The sequence below is a fragment of the Crocodylus porosus genome, unplaced genomic scaffold (assembly GCF_001723895.1).
Source record: "Crocodylus porosus isolate Cpor-Errol unplaced genomic scaffold, CroPor_comp1, whole genome shotgun sequence".
In the NCBI taxonomy this organism is placed as follows: Eukaryota; Metazoa; Chordata; order Crocodylia; family Crocodylidae; genus Crocodylus; species Crocodylus porosus.
The window spans coordinates 75,803,301-75,826,113 of record NW_017728931.1 but is presented as its reverse complement, the minus strand read 5'-3'; the positions used below and the strand labels follow the sequence as shown (position 1 = coordinate 75,826,113).

At 43.3% G+C, this 22,813-nt stretch overlaps 2 protein-coding genes across 5 annotated transcripts in view; both read left to right on the top strand.

Moving 5' to 3' along the window:
• The first annotated feature begins 2,067 nt into the window (after positions 1–2,067).
• On the top strand, positions 2,068–11,715 carry LOC109315479 (glioma pathogenesis-related protein 1-like). The gene is made up of 6 exons (XM_019543193.1): positions 2,068–2,547; positions 6,254–6,496; positions 8,376–8,488; positions 8,773–8,855; positions 10,441–10,467; positions 10,557–11,715. The coding sequence occupies exons 1-6, from the start codon at positions 2,371–2,373 to the stop codon at positions 10,781–10,783; spliced, it is 870 nt and encodes a 289-aa protein (XP_019398738.1). The 5' UTR covers positions 2,068–2,370; the 3' UTR covers positions 10,784–11,715.
• LOC109315480 (glioma pathogenesis-related protein 1-like) overlaps positions 11,712–22,813 on the top strand; it is a 28,280-nt gene continuing 17,178 nt past the window's right edge. Inside the window, exons 1-4 of one of the 4 annotated variants that reach the window (XM_019543197.1) lie at positions 11,712–13,024; positions 14,334–14,494; positions 19,338–19,564; positions 21,463–21,768. In XM_019543197.1, the coding sequence (XP_019398742.1) occupies positions 21,544–21,768 (225 nt within the window). In that variant the 5' untranslated portion in view covers positions 11,712–13,024; positions 14,334–14,494; positions 19,338–19,564; positions 21,463–21,543. Of the gene's footprint in view, positions 13,025–14,333; positions 14,495–19,337; positions 21,769–22,813 lie in introns of all 4 variants that reach the window. The other 3 variants (XM_019543195.1, XM_019543196.1, XM_019543194.1) reach the window with 3 other exon arrangements.

Below are 22,813 nucleotides of genomic sequence, written 5' to 3'. Positions count from 1 at the left end.
TGCCAAACAATGACAGGAACTGAAGGAAGTAATGGAAGCCTTCTGGGACATGTTCCAGGAAACCCCAGGGCGGGCGTGGGGAATTGAGCATGAGATCAGAACATCACCCAGTCCACTAGTTAGGGAGAGATGGAGGGCAATACCCCAATGACTGCAGCAGGAAATACAGCAGGAGAGCGAAAAAATGTGGAAGCAGGAAATTATCCAGCCATCCCGAAGCCCACGGCACAGTCCCATTGTACTGGTGGTCAAAACTGATGGATCATTCCACTTGTGTGTAGACTTTAGAAAGTGAAATGCCTTAGCGACTTTCAATGCCTTCCCCATACCACACATTGTCCACCTCATTGAGAGAATCGAGGAATCCAGATACATATCTACCACTGACCTAGCCAAAGGATATTGGCAAATCCCTATGCAAGTTACAGACTGTGCTTTCAGGACCCCTTGGGGCCTGTTCGAATTTGTATGGATGCCCTTTGTGCTGAATGGTGTGGCAGCCACCTTTCAGAAGCTTATGAACACCTTACTGGCACCACACACGTTATATGTGGCAGCCTATATCGATGACATCATCATCTTCACCCCCAATTGGAACCAACACCTCAAGGCCCTGAGTGTGGTCCTGGAAGAGCTTCAAACAGTGGGGTTGACTGCCAACCCAAAAAAATGCAAACTAGCAGGGACAGAGACTGAGTACTTGAGGTTTCAGGTAGGATGGGGAACCATCTGTCCCTTGGCAGACAAGGTGGAGGCCATACGACAATTCCAATAACCATGCAACCATCGACAACTCTGTTCCTTCTTGGGGTTCAACAATTATTATCGGAGGTTCATACCATATTTTATGGGTCTCGCCGCACCCCTCACAGATGAGCTCAAAGGGGAACTGGCAGCGGCGCTAAAGTGAATGCCCGAAATGTGAGAAGGAACTTCGAGGATCTGAAGGAGGCAAAGTGTCACGACATCGTGGTACACACTTCTGATTTCTCTGCTCTTTTTATTTTGCAGACAGACACATCAGGCAGTGCCCTAGGGGCTGTATTACTGCAAAGATGGGGGGGAAGATGAGTGCCAATCGCCTTTGCAAGCCATAAACTCAGCCACGCCGAAACCAGATATGCCACGATCGAAAGGGAGTACCTGGCAATACGCTGGGCGATAGAATATTTTAAATATTATCCATTGGGGCAGGAATTCCTGGTGGTGACAGATCAAGCCCTACTGCAATGGCTAATCAGGAAACAAAGTGAAAATACCCGTATTACTCTCTGGGCTCTGGCTCTACAAACTTTCAAGTTTATGGCAATGCACCGTCCTGGCAAAGATAATTTTGTAACGGATTTCCTCTCTAGATGTGGTAGCTCAGTGAAGCCTGCTGAGCTACCACCACCGGCTATTCAATCAGCTGTTCCCAGGGTGGGGAAAAGCCGGGCCAATTGCAGCGGCCGGAGAAGCCACCACGGGAAAATTAAAAAGCCCCATGGGAACCCAGCAAGGGGGAGGAGAGGGAGCCCACTGGCATGGAGCACACTGGGCATGGTAAGGCTCCTGTGGCAGGCAGGAGCATTGCAGCCAGCTCACTGCCGACATCCAGAGCAAGGAGAAGCTGAGTCCCTGTATAAGGCTGGGAGGGAGGAGGAAGTTCCTGTCTACTTTGTAAAAATCATTAGAGGCGACCCACCCAGAGGCGGTGTGGAGTATGCCAGCAAACAGGAGCCTAGCCCATCAGCATCTGAGGCGGAGACACTAGCTGTCATGACAGCTGGGCTAACCCACCAGAACCCATGCCAACACTGGTCCCCCTGGAGAAAGGGCACGGCTGAACAACATGGCTGAACAACACAGGTGACACCCATTCGGTTGGCGAGTGGACGGGGTGTAGGGGAGGCGGAGCCCTGTGGAACACGGCAGCAAAACTGTAAGCACTGCCACCTCCGGGGTCCCCAAGAAGAGAATCACCACTGAACCCCTCCTTTCATTCATTAACACCAAGTCATGGCAGGGGAGTTGAGGGAAGGGGATCCCAGTTGAGACAGATGGTATATGGCCCCGGAGGCACTTCCACAGATGGAATAGTAATGTGGCATGAGGTGTTACAGGAGTGGGTTCAATCAGGGCTGTAAAGGCAACAAACGATTCTTACACAGAGAACTATTTCTTAATAATTTCCTCTCCTGTAAAAAAGCTAGTGTAGCAATTAATTTCCTGTTACTATGATATCAGCATGTTTTCAACTTAGCAAACCACAAAAATACCAGAGATGACTGGGCTGAACAACTCCTAGCTAGAGAGCTATATAGTAGGCAAGAAGCACCGTCTGCAGCTGAGGCATACTTCTTTCAAATTCCTGGGAGAGATCAAAGACACATGATGATCATGAAAATCATATTGTTCCTAGCTGTGTTGTTATTACTGGATCTATCTTTTTGCTCTAACAAACATTTTCCTGATATAGACGATCCTCAGTTTATTGAAGATTGTGTGAGAAGTCATAACCATTTTCGATCTAGGGTGAATCCAACAGCCAGCAACATGCGTCGCATGGTAAGAGGACTTTACAACATACTAATTGATAAGCACAGAACTTGCTATTGAATTAGCACTTTTCTTTTTAATTTTGGTGTACTTTTTTTATTAATTGTGTGAACATTTTAGATACTCTAGACAGCAGAGAATCATAGAAAAAAAGGAACTAATTGTTAGTCAGATGCAAATTTGTTCAGTTTTACTTATTTGGAAAAAAATTAGTTCTTCAATTATAACTGGATCTCCAATGCATAGTTTAGCTGGTGCAAAGGGCACGGAGGGGCAAGGGCACAAGGCATTGACCAAAAAAAGACTCTTCTGAGAGTTTCTTTGGCTGATGCAGATCACTTCATTTCCTAAACTGGCTTAGGCTTTGTCTCCTGTGCTGACAGCTGATTGAGAAATCAGAATCAATGCTTTTTTCATTCACTGCATTTGCTCACCTACCATTCCTCCTCTCTGCCCTTATAGTCTCTCCCCAGTGGTATGGGATGGGGAGAAAAGTCAACAACATCTACTTCATATGCAAACACACACTTGGGCTGATCCAGGACTTCTTAAAGTGGGGTGCAGGAACAGTGACCTGCACTGTAGGGTTGGCTGCATTGCTACTCCCCACACCATGGCTAAGGACAGACATTCAAAAAGCCTGAGCCTGAACTGATTCAATATTTGCAGGTTAGTCTAACCTGGCTAGGCTGAATCACTTTGTAACTGTACAGACATCCCAGAAATGCCAGCACATGCCTGCAGTGGCTCAGGCTAGAAGCCAGGGGCACCAGAGCAGCCTTTCTTTCTCTTACACAGCACTGAGCGGAGGGGGGACATGGCCAGGCCCCAACAGGATGATCTGATTAGCCAGGCAGGGAATTGATAACTGTGTTTATCACCCCTAACTCAGTGTTTATCACCCCATTAAGAAAACAACAGAGGGGCATTACCAGCTACCTGTTAATTCTGCCTGTTGATTCTACCAGTTATTCATCATGGACCATAACCAGCATGTGGTCTGCTAGCTATTACACAGAGACCTCTCCACAAGGCAGAGGGAAGGGGGGAATTCCTGCTTAGCAGGGAATGGTGAGGGAGAGGGGGCGGAGCAACCTGCAGTCTCTGCCAAACTACAGCCAGAGAGCAGAGAGGAGGGGCCAGCCCTGATGTGGAGCAGAGAGCCCTGCCCAGCCCAGAAAGCATGCCAGGATGCTGGGGGAATCTGATTACCTTAAACCAGCAAGGGGTCTGGGACAGACATTACATAAACTGGCTTGACCCAAATCAGTTAAATCTGATATTACATTCAACCAGATTTATCTCAAACCAGTTTCAGTCATTTTCAAACTGGTTTATATGTACTGAACATCTGTTCTGTTACAGGTTTAAATCAGTTTCTGATCACTTAAACCAGTTTATGAGTAATGTCTGTCCCTAACCCACAGGTTCAGCAGTGGGGAACTTTAAGTCCCTCAAGCAAGTAAAAAAATCTTCCCTCCCCACACTGTGCTCAGTGGTATATTACTTCCCCTCTCCTATCCACCACAACTGCTATCCCTGGCTTACCCAGGGACAAGGTGGGAAGAATAAGCAGGGGGAGACAGGGGCTCTAGAGTAGCTCCTGCCACTGTAGGCTGCCTGCATGTTGAATTCCTATCCCCTACTCCTGTTCCCAGGCCAGCAGGGAATACCCAAGGGGACCAAGCACAGAGGAGAAACCTGCCCCTAGCTACTGCTGTCCCAGGCTGACCTCAGCTCCATGTGGAGCCCAGCTGGATTGGGCAGGAGTGTCTCTGGAGCCTCTACCCCCATACCCCCAGGACAGTTGGAAACAGAAACAGTAGTTGGGGCATGGGGAAGGAGAAAGTGTAGGGGAAGGAAGGAGGGAGATTCTTACCTGCTTCCAGGACCTAAAAACGGTATCTGGCTTCTGCTCTCCTGAAGTAATCAACTGAAAAGGGAGTGCATCCACATCACTGCACTGCTGGATCTGCCCACACACGCAGACACATATACATGCACACATAGATGAACAATGGGGAAGCTCACACAGTGGAAATTCTGGGTAGGTGCACGATTGAATTAACAATTTAATTTTCATTTAAAAAAAATGCTCAACTCATCCTTGTGAAGGGCAGGTTTTACAGCACCATTACAATAAGACACTTAAAATTTCTGTCATAGCTTAACAGTCCAGCATGCTAGGCATAATACTAAATTGCACAGATATGGTTCAGATACTAGCAGTCTAAGAGAACCTTATAATTGACAGAAATGGCCCCCTAAGAAGACCAACTTACTCAAAACACTGAAGAGCTGATACAAATGCTTTGTAGTAGCTTGGTACCCCGAGTAAGTGTTGCATCAGGACTGAGTGAAGGATGTAGGTATTTTATTCATTCTTGCTTCTCCAGGCTCATATGGACCATATCTTTCCGAAGTCAGCATATTAGGATAGTCAATCATTCATGTCTGCAAACCTCTAGAAATAGTACCTGGAAGACTTGTTAGAAACCATGCGTGGTATTGTATGTCCATAGGACTAAGGGTGGGTTTTGTTGTTTGTTTGTTTTTTAATGCCTCTACTAAGAAGCCAAATTCTTACAATTTTTATAACCATGTGAAAGATGCAATTTATGTTGGGTAGACACCCCTCAAGCCAGAAAATTCACAAACACTAACCCCACCCACATTAATTTAGAGCGCTGTGTCAGGAGAGCCCCAAATATCAATATTAATGGGTGTATTAATATTTCTAGCCACATAAGCAGTGCTTTTTTGAATCAAAGAATGCTTGTTGCACAACCCACAGACACAATTTTAGTATGAGGGTAAGTGTTGAACTTTGTTCTGGAAAAAAAAACAACCCCTCACAGTGAAGTATCTAAAAGTGACTTAAAAGTGACAGACACAAAGTTTTAATTCCTTGTCCCTTTTTGTTTATAAATGTTTAAAGCCTTCATTGGCCTTGAATGCAAGTGATCCTCCTGCAACCGCTTGGGACTGTGCAGAGAGCAACCACTAACAGCAGTCCCTGTGCTCTGGGGAGGTGGAGGAGCCAAGGGGCAATAAGAGGTATGGTTCCACTCAGCAGATCAGAGCATGTTGTTCCAGTTAAATAACTGATGCAAAATGAATAACTGAACAAGGAGACTGGGCCTTATACAGGCACAATGTCCCCAGTACCGTACTCCTTTTTGGCTAGCTGTTTTCATCCCAAATCCCACTAAATCCTAGTGGTCTTAAATACCATAATCTAGACCTGTAGGTTTAATAAAAAAAAGACATGAGATGTGGCATATTTAATACATTTGCAATGTCTGAAGAACACAGGGAGAGAAAAGTTGATTGTGCTAAAGCAGAAGTGTCTAAATTAAAAATACTGGCTGTAAAGGTGAGAGGCAAAAGGAAAGATAGGCCTAGGAGACAGGAAAGAGACAGATTAAGAGGAAAGTTTCTGTTTAAAGAACTCTAAATATGTGGAGTTCATCCCTCTGGCTTCTTCACTTGTCATTCCATCTAGGAAGAGCACACAACTGCTGAAACTTCCTTTGCCTGATGAAAGGTTTTTGAACCCAAAAGGTTGCTTAAAAATTGTTTTCCAACTATTTAAGTTGGTCTAATAAAAGATATCAGATTCACCCAAAGAACCTTTTCTGCCTATGTCGTTAGACCAACACAGCTACAACCTGCATCCCAATGCATATTAATTCATGTTCTTTTCATTCTGTAGTCCTGGGACTCCGCTCTGGCAAAAACTGCCAGAGCATGGGCAAAGAAATGTCACTTTGGTCACAACATCTATCTTAAAGTACCAGGAAAGGTACATCCCACCTTTACTTCAGCTGGAGAAAACATCTGGACTGGCAGCACCTTATTTTCTGTGAATGCAGCCCTTACTGACTGGTATGATGAAGTCAATATGTATGATTTCAAGAGCCGTGCCTGTACTGGTGTGTGTGGCCATTACACCCAGGTAATTTTTTTGTATCTGTCTCAACTTTCAAATGATTTGTGAAAAGCACATGTTGTCTACTATTTTAAATTGTAGCTTAAATCAGTTGCACAATTTGAACTGACAATTCTAGGTGAAGAGAACTCTGCAAAAATACTGTGATAAAGAGAAAAGAGGATACTGTGCTGTTTAAAGTTGCTTCAGAGTGATTCTCATGGAAAAAATACAACAAAAAAACTGCCACACTATAGTATCAGGAAGAAGGCCACTTTACCTCTTTATTATAGCGAGAGGCAAATATCAAATACTGGGACTGTTGAGAAAACCTATAAAATAAAACCTGCCCTTCAGTTTTGGAATAATAGGCCAAGTAAGTTCCAGGTGCTTTCCTGTTCACAGAGGAAACAAATTATAAATTGAGGAAATTACATTTTTTGTTTAAAATACCAAAAAAAAAAAAAAAAAAAAGATTCTGAACTAGGCTGCAATGAGATCCTTTCAAGGGTGATGTGGAGTACTATACAATGTAAACACTGTTAGGTGGGCAAACATAACTCACATGATAAACTAAAGAGATTTAAAATAAGAATCCATTGTATTAAAAACTATTCTGTCCTGTCATGGTCTTGCTGAGTTCTTTGCAACAGAAGAACTGCTCTATTATTTCTTTGGAGTCAAAATTCAAGTGAAAACCAAGAGTTCAAATGAAAACTAAGAATTGCTCTATTATTTCTCTGTAGTTAAAATTCAAATGAAAACATTTTCCACAGGGTGCCTGGAGTTTAAATAGGTTGAAAACTACTGCCTTAAGCTGTTGCTATTAGGCCTACACGAATAGGGAAGTATTCATTTTGGATTCAGCTCTGATTCGGAAGACAATGATTCAATTCAGAGATTCAAATCACTGTCCTAAATTGATTCGACCGAATCGGCTTCAGAAGATTTGGCGCAGATTCAGAGAGATTCAGAGATTTGTCCATAGACTATAATGGGGGAATCACTGAAATACCTATAACTTTGGGTTTTTTTAGAAGATTTGAATGAAAACAGTAGGGATGGTAGCTTCTGAGGGCATGAGGCCTGCCAAGTTTCAAGGAGATAGCTGCAGGGGTTTCTGGGAAACTGCACCTCAAGGTGCTGACAAGCAAAACACGTGTCACATGTGTGTGTTAAGTCAGAACGGGGTGAAAACAACAGGCATGCTAGCCCCTGCTGAGGCCACAAAGTCTGACAGGTTTCAAGGAGATAGGTTCAGGGAGTTCTGGGAAACTGCACCTCAAGCATCTGAAAGCAAAACTCATGACATGTGTGACCTTATGTGTGTGTTAAGGCGCAGCAGGATGAAAACAGCAGGGATGGTAGCCTGTAACAGGGGGCCTTCCCGGTGCTCAGGCTGAAACAACTCACAAAAGGCACAGAAAGGCTGCAGAGAGAGGCTTATGTGCTGTTTCTATGTCCCTCCCCCAGAACACTGTGATTGGAAGGGGACTCAGGGAAAGATCACAGTCACTGGCCAGCTATAGATGTCAGTCTTTCCCTCCCCAGTCCCCCTCCCTCTTCTCAGTTCTGTTCCCCTAAAAGACTGCCTTCTGACACTCCAAAACTTTTTCCAAATCTTTTCTGAATTGGTTCGGAGGTTCTGAATCAATTCAGAGGGTTTTGGTCTCGTGATTCGTTTCAAATTTGGTGATTCAGCCTCTGAACAGGCCAAATCTTCTCCGGATGGAACTGGTGACTGAAGCTTCATACACCCCTAGTTGCAATGCCTTCAGTGTGGGCTGTTACAAAGCTACCCAAGATATCCAACTTGATTTCCTGCTTTTCCTTTTATCACAAGTTGTAGTAGCCTTATTAATTCTGGGAGGAAAAAGCATGTAACATACTTTGGTTTCCTTTTCAGGTTGTTTGGGCCAAAAGTTACAAAGTTGGCTGTGCGGTTCAGTTCTGTCATAGAGTTACAAATTTTCCTGGTATCTCCAATGCGGCACATTTTGTTTGCAACTACGGACCTGCGTAAGTTGACATTATTTTAAAAGATTCTGGAGCACACCTGGGAAAGCCACAGTCCAAAGAATCCAAGTAATATCCAACCTCATGGAGAAGATCTTGTCTCTTGCATAGCATACTTAGACATGTTTCCTAGAGTTACTGTATTATCAAATATTTCTATGTACTAGGACAGAGGTTGGAAACAATCTAATTCACAGAGGCAGTGGATCTAGCCTGTAGATCCAGAAGGCTTTGCCTCTGCTCATGCCTGTGTTAATCTAGCAACATGATGTTGTTCTGCTTTTCAGTGGGAATTATCCAACAAAACCTTACGAAGCAGGAGCAACATGCAGTCAGTGCAATGGTGAAAAGTGTGCAGGCAACCTCTGTGGTAAGTGCAAGAAAATCTGTTAAAAATATTACCTAGAAATTTCTGGTGAAAAGTAGTCAAGTTGCACTATCCTTAGGAGGTGAGAGATGTGGGCTTGAATCCCACAGGCTGAAGTGGACCAATTACCTAAGACTCCTACTTCCTGGGAGAGTGCTCTAACTACTAGACTATTACATGACAGGTGAACCTATCTCCACTACCACATCTGTTTAATAGACATTTAGGTGTGTAAAATGAAATAGGATTCTATCTGAGGTCTTCCAGAGATGCACTGAGCTCATTAAGTGCCCAGGGCAAAGGCTAGGAGAGGGGGATGGGGATGGGGATAATGAGGGGAGAGGAAAGCTTATCTTCCCAGACTCCTTCTGCTACATGTAGCAGTGTCAGCTCTGCTTGGCAGCAGTAGTCCCATAGTCAGGCTCACTGTATTCCTTTTGCTCTTTTCCCATATTCCCTCCCTCTGCCCGATATATACATATTGGGTACAAGGGTCTGCCTGCTCTGACAAAGGGTCAGGGGTTGGGAAATGAGAGAGCAGGAAAGTACCATTCTGCTTACTCCACTCCACCTCTCCCCTCAGATACACTGCTCCATGGGTGACTGATGCTTCCCAAGTCAGGGGAGGCAACAGATCACCAATGGGAGTGGGGAGTTCTCCAGCGCTTGCCAATTGAGGTCGGGGGGGAGATCCCTCAGCCACCCATTCCCAACCTGGTGCACTCTTCCCACCCTAGTATCGTCTTGAGGTTTCCACATTTAGAGCCTTGTTAGAACTTACACGGTAAGCTGAACAAATGTTAATTGGCTTAGTGTTGTTCCACTTAGTGAAGTAGTCACATGGTAAGGTGAAAAACCTACTCTGACTATCCATCACCTGCACTGCTGTGACTTGCTACTAGAGGCTGGGGAAGAACTAGGAGCAGGACAACTTGCTGTTCCCACCAGGCAAACTAAGTGAGCTCCAGAGCTGCGGCAAACGTTGAGAGCAGGAGAGGAAATTCTCTTCACTGCCCTCCACCTGTGTATAGAGCCAGGGACACCCTGCTCTACTGCAGGCAGCCCAGGTCTCTTTGTCAGCAGCAAGCAGGGAGTGGGAGGGAATTCTTTCTGTGCTTGCTGCTTCCAGACTGGGCAAAGTATCTCTGGTTTCCTGCATTTGTGCCAGGAAGGATGTGACAAGCACTGCAGCCCTGGAGCTTGTTTGCTCTGCCCAGTGGGGGTAGAGGTGCTGTACCTGGCCCCACTATATGTTACTTGTATTTACTGACTTCTGCAAGTTAGTTTTGCACATTACCTTTTAACAATAAATCCAACCTTTTAGATGTATTTGCTACTTCCTTCACCTGTAGGACAACAGGTTATACAAGAGCAAATACAAATGTTGGAAGCTACATTAAATTCAATACTAAACTATGAGACCTACCTCATCTGGCAACATGTCAGCCCAGTTAATTTTTGAGCAGCATTTAGACATCAATTTGAGTTGCAGGTGCAGTTGTATAGTCACTACTAAGGCACTACTATTTTTTCATTAATAAAACTGACAGTCAAGTCATATTTACATTTGTTTCTGATCTCTCACCAGAAAACCCAGAACGTGAGCAACTGATAAGTATGTATCAACACCTTTTCTTGTTAAATTACTTACTTACAGTCCAGTATGTATAGTTAAGCATAAGCCCCTTTTCTTTCTTTTTAAAGATTATGACAACTGGTATCCAGACTGGGACACAACTCCACACCTCCCCTTGCCTAGGCCTCCATACCCATCCACTCCTTCATCCCCCAGCCCTTCTGTGCCTTCACGCTCCTTTTGTAACCAATACTGTATTGTTATTTTAGTTTTAAGGCCACTGTTTGTGTTTCTGGCCTTTGGTGCTGTCTTTCTAGTACAATGGCAGTATCCTCAATTATTTATCTATGAATAATCTCCATTTCAAGATACTCAGCAGCACTGTTTAGTACTGTTATATCACCGAAGCAAGGGAATCACACAGAAGAACAATATAGGCAGGATTGTTTTTATAACAGAAAAATGTTAACCCCCATTATTTGATATTTTAGCCTTTGAGCATCACTATACTTTAAAAATTTTCCCACTGTTCTTATCTGTGTCCAATATACATTTCCCCCCTTCAAGAAGAGGAAGAAACAAGTAAAATTATCCCCCATTAAGATATTTAGGGAAGAGCTGCCCTTTTTAGCTCCACAGAATATTGTCTGACCATTTAGACCCTAATGAGTCTGTTGACAAATCTAAGTAAACACAAATACATGCTACAATGTGCTATTTAAGGAGCCACTTCCCACTTTTTGTCAGAATCAGAACTGCTAGACTGCTTACCATAGAAGCTAGACCAGTGATTCTCAAAGAGGGTGCTGGGAGACCCTGAGCTGCTGCTGGATCTTTCGAAAGGTATGTGAATCTGAGGTCTGAGGAGATAAGTGTTAGCAAATACTTTTCTGGACTAGCAGAAAAGCTCAGGCTCAGGCTTATCCCTGCTTACACTGCCAGGCCCCTCCGTAAGGAAGTAAGCATTGTAATTTATAAATTAGTTTTTTAAATTTGGTGCCACTCAAATCCCAGAAGTTACAGAGAGGTGGCTCAGGTCCAAAAAGACTGAGGACCACTGGGCTGGACTATAAGCTAGCGATTGCCAGCCAAGGTACCACAGCACCCTAACATGCCTTGATCCTTTCAAGGGTGATGCAGGGCGCCACACAACATTAACACTGTTAGGTATGTTAATGTGATTCATATGTTAAACTTGAATCTTTCAATTAGGAATCCATAGCATTAAAAACAGTCTGCCCTGCTGTGGTCTTTGAGGTCTCTGCAACTGAAGAATTGCTCTATTGATTTTCCTGTAGTCAAAAACCAAGTGAAAACTTTTAGAGCTGACATTTTCTGAGGGGTGCCTCAAGTCTACCCACAGGTGTCCTGAGTCTCTCCAGGGGTGTAGTGAGTCTAAAGAGGTTGGGAACCACTGCTATAAGCTACTAATGGAGATTCTTCTTTAACTTAAATCTTAGTTTTGGGAACTAGAGAAATCCAAATCCAGCAATACCAAGGTTCTGGTGGCCACTGTATTCAGCATAACAAAAATGTGATTCTGGGTGGTCATAGACATGTTACAGCACTATACAGTGTTAATAGGTGAGAAATATTAAATTATTCTCATATAATATAGTTCTTTGTGTTAAGTTTGAATCCTTTTAGCTTGCATGCTTGTAGTTTTATTGGGCCTTTATTGAGAATTTTCTCAACAAGGCTAGCTAGCCCAGTCCTAGGACATCCAGTTTTGATTAAAGGTTCAGGTCAGTTTGTTCAAGCTCGTCTGACAGGATGAAACAAAAATGTCTTCTTTTTTACCATATTTGTCAACGCTTTCATCAAATAACATTGTAAACCTTTGAGAAGGGTGATAAAGTCTCTCAGTGCTCAGAGACGTGTTCCTCTGGCATCCTCTGCTGAGGCTCCCATTTGTAGCTGTAAATGAAAATCCAACACCTCTTAGGAGTTAGTTTCCAAATTTGGGTAAGATCACCCCAACAGGCTGCTCATCTGTTAGAAATTCTTAGGATTTCAAGACGTAGGGATTCCAAGTTGTAAGACTGCTTATTTCTGTTTGGATCACAGAAGCAAATATAGCTAGATCTTTGTTAACAAGATCATCATTTCATAATTTTAATAAAGTTTGGTTTTGTTTTCACCAAATTAGAGGACTCATTTTGCTGAGAACAGGGGCTGTCAACAGTAACCCTAACACCCTTAAATCTCCTTCAAGGGTCAACAGTAGTTTTTTAAAATTCTGGGTCTTTTGTCTGCTATGTTATTTTATACGTGGGAAACAAGAGATTTAAGAAATATTACGTACACAAGCCATTTCTCAACAAAATTTCAGTTGAATAAAATTGGAAAAAATAAAAATGCTTTTTACCTTAGAGAGAGGGAAAAATCCATCCATCCCCCACCCCCACCTTGGAATTAAGAAGTGTATCACTATAGAACTCAGTAGCCCAGGAAATTCTAAATAATAGAAATATTGACCTGAAATGAAGAAGTGGTCCAGTGGCTGCAAAACAACTTCTAAGCTACCATGGTAGTGCTTCAGGCCGAATCCAGCCTATGAGGAATACAGAAGTCTAGATCTAGCCCAAGCCCACAGGTGAGTCTGACATCTCTGACTTACAGATTTGCTACTGTACATATTTTGCTGCCATCCTGAAATCAGGACATTAGAGGTGAATATACCTATTTCCCAGAGGGCACCTATGCCAGACTGGGATCCAGAAATTAGGTGGTGACTCAGCACTTTTTTCCTAAGGGGCCATTTCAGATAGGCATGCTTTGAATATTCTTAATACATACCAAGAGCTTTGAGCTCAATACAAAAGATAGTAGCCCACAACCACTTTCGTTAAAAATATGATTGAGAAAGGAGAGGAGACAGTGGTGTCCACCTATATATAATTGCTGTCCTGGAGATTAAAGCATTTGCTTAGGAAGTGGGAGAGGGAGATGGAGCTTGAGCACCCTCCAGTATGGTGGGCATTAAATCCCTGCCATCTCCCACTTCCAGCAGAGGACTCTAAACCAGCTATAGACTAGGCTGAGTGGAAACACTTCACCCTTCCTGCTGAAGGTATGTCACTGTGAAGAAAGTAATGCAAGATTCATTAGGCCAGAGAGAGGGAGTACATGGAAGGCTGAAACTGTAGCCTAGTGGTTGGGGAAGTCCCTAGGAAGGATGGCAGACCCAATTACTTTCTCTGAGGACTGCTATGAATTTGCATTAAAAAGTTATTGGATAAAAGGCTATGCAACTTTTAAAATTAATTTTAAAATTGTTTTTCGAGATATACCCATAAAAAGATTTTTATCAGCACATACAAATTTAGCCAACAGTCCATGGCTCAAACATTTCTCATAACTTGACATGATGTCACCTCTGATTTCCTTTCTGCCAAAAGGTAGACTTATGCAGTTTGTTTCCATTTCTTACCTGAACAAAACTGACAAAGGAAAGAGATACAAACAAGGGAATATGGCTTTTCCAGGATACATGTTCATGGTGCCCAATGGGTAGTGGGAAACCCAAATTCACCTCTCCTTCCTTCCTGATTTTGAGCAGGGAATTGAACCCACATATTTCTTTTATACTTCCAAGTAAGCAGCATCACCTCCAAACTATTGGGTAAAAGGGTGAAAGTAGGGGAAGGTAAAGATCTACACTTTTTTTTTAGAGAAAGGATTGCTAACCAATGACTGCTAATCAATATCTTGAAACAATTCTACCCCATGGGAAGTCAGTCAACAGTTAGAGATTTGGATGCCTGTTTATACTTTATTAAATCATACACCATCTTGAGAAATTGTTTCTTTTTCATTTAAATATTTATGCAGTTAAATATCATATCTTGTTGCAGAGGTATCAACAGATTTTACAGAAGCTTCTTTCATTGTATTGAATATAGATTTAGAATCTGTAAAGTGGAGAAAGGTTAGACACCATTGCTGGATCAAAGGTATCTCTGGGCTTTTCTGATGCTTGAGGAAAACTACTATTGTTCCGTATGGCTTCACAGTTGGATAAAACCACAGTACATTGTTTTCAGCAGACTGAAGTCCTCAACAGGTAAGATTAAACTACTTTAAAAAGTGGCCTTCATGAACATAATTGAATTCTCAGACTCCTGCATACACTAAATTTTCATTGAAGTTTCAGCTATACTCAGGCCAGAGATCATAAAACATTTTTTCAATATGACTGTGTGCTCCATGACAACTTCTTCTTTTAAAACTTGTCCTTTAATTATATTACTTTGTGCATTACCAGTAATGATCTGTTCTTCAGATTTTGTGCTTACCCTGATAACTTGCCAAGAAATCAAAGAATCATAGAAAGTTAGAGTTGGAAGGGACCTCAGGAAGTCCAACTCCCTTCTCAAAGTAGGACCATCCCCAACTAGATCATTCCACCCAAAACTTTGTCCAGCCAAGGATAGAGCTTCCACCACCTCTCTGGGTAACCTGTTCCAGTGTTTTAGCACCCTCCTAGTGAGAAAATTCTTCTTAATATCTAACCTAAACTTCCCTTGCTGCAACTTGAGACCGTTGCTCCTTCTTCCGTCATCTGCTACCATTGAGAACAGTCTAGTTCCATCCTCTTTTGAACCCCCACTTTAGATAGTTGAAGGCTGCTATTAAGTCCCCTCTCAGTCGCCTCTTTTCTAGACTAAATAAGCCCAGGTTCCTCAGTCTTTCCTCACAAGTCATGTCCCCCAGCCCCCTCACCATTTTTGTTGCCCTCCGCTGGACTCTCTCCAATTTGTCCACATCATTTCTGTAGTGGGGGCCCAAAACTGGACACAGTCCTCCAGATATGGCCTCACCAGTGCTGAATAGAGAAGAAGAATCATTTCCCATTGTACGCACCACTGACCAGCAGATAGTACTTAGGAATCATTAAAGCGCAATTAACCCTTAAATGGAATGTGAAATAAAAACACAGACAACTCAAGCATCCTAATATTGAAGTCTAACTGTACTAGTACAGCAAGTATTCTTAGCAGTTTCTGTATTCAGAGAGAGAAAAACACTTAGTACAATGATCTTACCCAATCCCAGACGTTACTTTGCTTCACAGAAAAGACAGCCACTCAGTTCCTGAAGCAAAGGGGGTATCATTGCCTGGGACGATCCAGGCAGGTGTTGAAACCTGGATTTATGATAAAAATGATGGTGATGGCAACACACTTAACTTTCTTGCTGTCCACCTTTATGCTTTTCTCTAACTTGACTCCTTTAATGATTCCTTGATTTCGGATTGGTCTCTCTGCAGCCAGCATATTGTCCATATATCCTCCTGTCAGCATATTCCTTTGTTCTACATACCCATTACGAGCACACCTTTTAATTTGGACTTTTTCTGGTGTCTTACTTTGAGTATTGTCCATTGGTCTCCTTTATTACCTTACATTAACATATGCAGTTATTTCACCCCTCTGATTTAGCTGGTTAGTGCCAAAATCAGTTAATTTGAGCTAGTAACAAAATGATTACTATGTTCTGTTAGAAAAACTTCTCACAGTGATAGAAAAAAGGAAAGAAACATCATACAAGCAAACTCTAGGCCATAAGCCATTAGCAAGAAACAAGGCTAACTAATATTGCAAACACCAGCAAAATGAAAAGTGTAAATAACAGTGAGGCTATACAAAACTTTAGGTTGAATATAAAAATAAACTTTAAACAATAATATAATTCGCCAGTCTATAAACAGGTACAACTTCAAAGCATAAAATATGACAAACTACCCTAACACTATGATCTACTGGCAACACACCTACCAGTGTACCTCTGTATGCCATTAGCCTTCTTAGCAACAAGGTCACACTGTCAGCACATATTCAGCTTATTGTCCACTGTAACTCCCAGGTCCTTTTCTGCAGCACTGCTGTGCAGGCAGCCAGCTCGCAGCCTGTACTGGTACATGGGATTGTTCTGTCATAAGGACTTTGCACTTGTTCTTGTTGATATTTGAGTATGAACAGGTGAGCAAAAAAGAACAGAACAGGACAGTTTACGACACAAAACAAAATAAGTGCCCTGCACAAAGAAAAAGAGATTAGACTTTGAAGAACTGGGGAACACAAAAAGAACTGCCTGTAAGTAGGTGTTTGCCAAGGAACAGTTGGAGTCAAGGGACTAGGCCTCACACCCTAGAAAGTCACCACTAGTCTTATTCACAGTAAAACTATTATAACTCAATAGCAACCCTTGTATCATTTTGTCAACAAGACTCTGAAGTGTAAATGCTGCTACTGATCAATGAAATCTTGAGGAGAAATGTGAAGCACTAGGGCCACCAACTAGAGCTCTTAATTATCTTTTTCTTTTCTGGGGCAAAGGTGCGGGGGGAGGAGTAGCAGGGGAAAGCCCCCATCAGTGAATGTGAAGCCCCCATCAGACATTAAATTAAAGGAAAAATGAGAACTGGTGTGCAGTCCCAAGAACCATACTTCCTGCCATGCCACAAGTGCATAGCAGGAGGCACGATTATGAGATCAAATCCATTGAACATCCCACCAAGCATCAAATTCTAGGGCTGTGCAAAGCTTTGGCCCCTGATTTGACTCAGTGGCCAAATCTCCGAATTCGAATCAAATCAGAAGACCCTTTAATCTCTCTGAATCCAATTGGAACCCTCTGAATTGATTTGGAAAAATTCAGAGATTTGGACACAGACACAGCTTTAAATGTTTTTCCTACATATTTCTAGGTAGCAGGCACATGGAGTGTCCCACAGAAGCGCCGGGGGGGGGAGGGAGTACACTCAGCAGCAGACATGGAAGTGGACCAGAAACACTTCTGGTCCACTTCCTGGTCTGCTGGGGAGCATGCTGGGCCCCCCACCCCCTGCACCTGCCCCTCAGCTCAGCGACTGGTGCCTCCTGGGTCAGGGGGCACCTGAGGTCCCTCCACAGCTGATCCCCAAGCCGGCGGGGAGTGCAGGCAGGCCCCCCTGCACACTCCCTGGCCGACCCTGAAGTGAACCAGAAGTATTTCTGGCCCACTTCCAGGTTTGCTTCTGAGCACGTGGAGGCCCCCCGCCCCCCACTCCTGTGGGACACTCCATCTGCCCCATCATCACAGCGTTCACAAGCCATACCTGGTACCTCGAGGTATGTAGAAAAAAATATTTAAAGCTGTGTCTATATCTGAATTGCTGATTCTCCAAATCAACGTCAAATCTTCAGATTCAGATTTGGTTGTATCGAATTAGGGACAATGATCCAAATCAACTAATTGAATCACTGTCCCTGATTTGGGGCAAATCCAAATTGAATAGGATCCGCTTCGCACACCCTTATCAAATCCCATCGCAACATATTGCTGGTGCAAAGGGAACCCAGGATCATGATGGCCAGGATCCCAAGCTCCCCCTGCACCAGCAAGTAACAAGCTTCACTCCCCGCAAACCTGCAACTGGAAGCCCTGCATCAGCTGACAGAGGCTCCCAGCCAGGGGAGTGCACATTTTTTGTGGCTTATTCCTCATTTTATCAGGCCATTAATTGAATGATCATTTGTCTGGATTACTAAAGTCTTGATTAACCACTTAATCACATCTTAAATGTAACATCTGTCAGGGGCCTGAGTAAAAAATGTAAGAACTTTAATCAAAATATTCTGCTTGAATGCAAGTGTTAGAATCAGAAGGAAAAAGTCAGTTTAGTAAATGCCTTTTCATTTATTTCAGAGAAAGCAAGTTTAGCTTTTTTGAAAGGAATGTCAGATTGATATCTTTTGTGTAAAAACTGGTGAAAAGCATTCCAGATAAAATGTTAATCTACATATAGACATGTTTATGTAACAAGTATTAAGATGCGTATTAAGTGAAATATGTTTGAAGAGGAAAGATGTATATTAAGTGAAATTTGTTTTCCCTTGGTAGTTAATGGAGATGTAGGAGATCTGCATTCCCTGTTTTTACCTATAGCATTCCCACAGTATAACTCTATATAATAATTTCAAAAAAAGTCCTGAGAGGATAGAAAGCTCTGATTAGAGACAAATAACAGTTAAGCCATGCTGCAGAGAAAACGATAATGTAGAGACAGAAAGGAAGAGGCATGTCCCAGCTTTGTCAGAAGAGTATAAAAGCCCCAGAAACATTTTAGGGGCCCCAAAACTTATATTGTCACTTACTGCTAGACAAGATCCAGTTGTTCTTACAACAATCACACATACAAAGATATTATGGGTTGTGAATTGGACACCAAGTCACTGATAAGCAAAGCTCCAGGTTGGGTTGTACCCCGTCTCAAATTATTCAGGGGAATGCCCCTGTTGCAGTATGACCTATGAAATATTTTGCTCTGTACTGACCTCAACAGTATTTGTTCAATTTATTGTTTGCTTTATGACTGAAATATTGTGTATTTTATTACAAGTTATGTTAATAATTTTGGGAGCAGATAGAAACATAGACATTTGCCTGAAAAAATAATTATCTGAATAAGGAGCCTCAAAGTTATGACTCTAGCTAAATAACCAGGACAAGGAGGGAAGGTTACCCTAAACCAACCCCAGCCCTGTTTATAGAAATGGAAGCAAAACCAACCCGTCTGAGTCATCTCCAGTGACTAGCTTTTAAGTACAGGGTGGAAGGAAGGAGGCCCAGAAGAGGAAGTGGTGTGACTGAGTCAAGCGGTGGACTCCTATGGTCCGCGCTGCCTGGGTAAGCCACACTTGCCGCAGGGGGGTGAGCCAGGGAGGCTGCCCCTCCAACCCCACAGTTCAGCAGGGCTCTGGGATTTGTCTGGAGACCTCTTTGGGTTTCACTCAGAGGTTTTCAAGGCAGGCAGTTGACAGGGGTAGGCCGGAGGGCAGCCTTATGGTTGCTTAGAGCTAGCAGGGCTGATAGAGCCTTCATCCAGAAGGGGGGTAAGGGCTACAAATCCTGGTCTCACACAGAGCCTGTCTAGACTGAGGCAGCAGTGGTGGATCCCAGCATCCAGAGAGGGGAATGGGAGCAGCCCCAACAGCCCTTGCTCCAGAGCTTTCAACAGCTCAGCACGGTTGCTTCACCTCTGCACCTTCGCGAGGCCTTTGTCTCCAGTGGGCCTGAGAGCGGGCGCTGGGGAAGAGTTCGGACAGGCCTCAGGGCACATCCTTGGTCTGGAGCAGGCCTGCAGACTCATGTGAGTACGATATGCCCGAAAGCACCAGAGAGTGGGCCAGCAGGGGTGTAGGCAATCCCAAAGGGAGGTGGCTAAGCTCAGGAGAGGGCTGTACTTTCAAACATAACTCTCTCTCGCATGCGTGTATTTTCTCCTAGCTACTAAAGCAGTCCCTGCTCAGAGCGCTGCCTTTTGTGAAGCCCATTCCTAGGCATGTAATGCTTCCTGCAGCGCAGAGCACAACAGTTGGGCACCTAACCTGGGTAGCGATTTCCATTCCTTGATCTAGGTGCCTTAGAAGATATGTAAGAGCTAAGCCCTGCCCTTCCCAAGTCCCATTGGTATTTGGTGCTTGGTGAATGAATGATCTGCTCCGCAAGCTGTCGACATGGGGCTGAAATCAAACTTTCACGCACCTCCAAGCAAAGCTCTAAAATGAGCGCACAGCTAACGGCTGCTGTACAATAAGGGAAACATGTTCTGAGACCCGTGAGTATAGCGCTTGTTCCTGTCCTAAGTACAGGCAGGTTCAATCAGGTTCAAAATGGCTGCCCAATTTAAACTTAGCTTGTCACAGTGCCAACCTTACATTTACAGACCCGGTCTCAGTGACGGTCGATCAGTCTAAACCTGTAACTGAACACAAGTGCCATGCACACAAACCAGTCTAAGAACTGCAGAACCCAGTTTAAGATCAACCTGGGTCTATGTGGTATCATCAAACTTATTTGATTTAGATCACACTGGTGCAACGGACTTCTGAACACTGTCCCTGCGCAGCCCCAAGGCTGGGAAAACCCAGCTACTGGCCCCAGACCCAGGCTGCTCTTCTCACCACAGCCCCCACCACTGGACTATTTTTTACCCCATCCCTTTTTCCTCCCCGCCCAGCTAACCCTCTCAACCCCCATCCCAGAAGCTGTTCTAGGTGCAGCCACTTATCAGCATTTGCTGCTGCCAGAGCCAAACAAGTAAGTCCTGGTGCGGGAAGGATAGGGGTGTAGGTTTGTTGAGGGGAGTTTGGGGGTCTAAAATGTAGTCCCTGATTCCCCCAACCCCCCCCCCCCACCACCAGATCATGCCTGCCAGACACTCCCAGACCCCAGCAAAACCCTGTGGGTTGCACCTGCCCCTTACTCCACCTGTGGGCCACACCTGTCCTCCCATCTGTGATGGACCCCCAATACACTCCAGCCTGCTGGCCCTCCCAACCCCCTGCTAGGCTCCCCCATCCTGACTCACTTGATATTGGGCAACCATTCTGAACCAATTTAACTTTCCCCTAATGTCCCCAAATGTCCATAGTCAGCCCCAATGATATTAATCCCAGTAAATCTCATTGTACTCTAATATAGCTAAACATCTTGTCCATAAGTGTCCCTATTCAGAATGACAAGGTTCTTTGGGTAAATCTGATACCTTTTATTAGACCAACTTAAATAGCTGAAGAAAAAATTTTGGCAAGCTTCCGGGTTTAAAAACCCTTCGTCAGGCTGAGACATTTCTGCAGTTGGTGTGTGCCCTTCCTGGATGGAATGAATGCTTCTTATACTATTTTAGTAAGTACTGATATGGTGTTCATTCAAAGAGAACAAAATCCCTTGGCGGTGCAGGGGAAGAACAAATTACAAACTACAGTAATGGCCAGATGCTGTTCAATGCAAAACCTAGTCAGGTTTCAGGAGACGGGCTGGTAACTTTGGATGAAGGGGACAGAGTGGAGAAAAAAAAGAGAGACAGGAATGGGTGTGTACTCTTCAGAAAAAAACTACTACAGATTAAAACGGAAAAGAAAAGAAAAAAAATGGGGGTGGAGGGTTGGAAAAAAAAGTCACAGCTTAAATGCAAAATATGATGTGTTACCTTCCTCATTCTTTAGACTGCTGCAGCTGATTTATTTCCTGTACTCTTTCTGGTAGTCATTTCAAGATAAAACCCAGCCTGAAAGCCTGCCAGACCAAACATTGCCTTCAGAGTTAAGAGAACCTTATAAAGCTAAAATGTTCAAGCTTTTGCAGCTGGAAGGACAGAGACATCCAAGAATCATGGAAATCAGACTTTTACTATATGTGCTAGTATTACTGGATCTCTCCATCTGCTGCTACTCGTATCAGTCAGATACTTTGCCTAGTATTACAGATTCACAGTTTATTGAGGAGTGTGTGAAAGTTCATAACAACTTCCGAGCCAGCGTGAATCCTCGAGCAAGCAACATGTTTCACATGGTAAGGGAACGCTCACCATCTATGTACAGTGAGGAGTGTGTAATATTGTGCTGGTATTTACAAATACCTTTAATGGGTTATGAAAGTTTCTAAAACAAGTTGCAACTTCCTGGGGTCATAAGAAATAGTTAAAAGAAAATAAAATAAAGAATGTGACAATGTCTAGAACAATTTCAGTCAGTTTAATCATCATAGCTGTATGCAGAGCTGCCTTACCACTGCTTCATTTCAGGCTGATGTTTAAAATCTTTTTATCATGCTGGAGGATTATGCTTTAAAAATCCTCTTCATTTTAAACTGTCACAGCTCAGTTATTTAGCAGGTAATGGAGAGCCGAAGCTCTAAACATGCCTTTAATACTTAGGTCTGGAGTGGAAGAGTACTGTGAATTTACTTTGTAGAGCTTTTAGATAAAGTTCTTTTACTTTACATGCTGTTTCTTAGAATACATTGCTTCCTTGGAAAAAATCTCCATTTGAAGTTTTAGACTGCACAACTGAGACACACAAGCTCTGACTTGAATTTTAGTCATCCAAGAAAGAGTATGCTTCTCTGTTGGAAGATATAAGCATCTATGGCTCCAGCGAACAGTTCAAAAATTGAATTTGTTAAAAAATGAGTCCATCATGGTAAATAAGTGGCCAATAAGTAGTGGGAACTTACGTACATAGTAACTATGAATAACACTGCTGAGACAATAGCTTCAACACTTTTTTTCTTTTTCATGATTCCTTTGGTTGGATGTTGTAAAAAGCCTTTTTTCTCCTATTTACAATTATGAAAATAGTGTTTGTGAACCAACACTCTAACAACTTACAAAGAAAGCACAAGTCTTACTTGTCTTATTGTGTAGGCTGTTTTAATAGTGCTCTTCCTATCCCATGATAGGCCAACTTCTTGGCAAAACTGGCCAGTTGTGGCCTTTGATCCACCATGATCTGCTTGCTGGGAAACGCTTGCTGGGAAATTGGCTCTGTGGTTGGGCCCAGAGGGTGGTGTTTGACAGAAGTCAGTCGTCATGGTTCCCTGTGACCAGTGGGGTCCC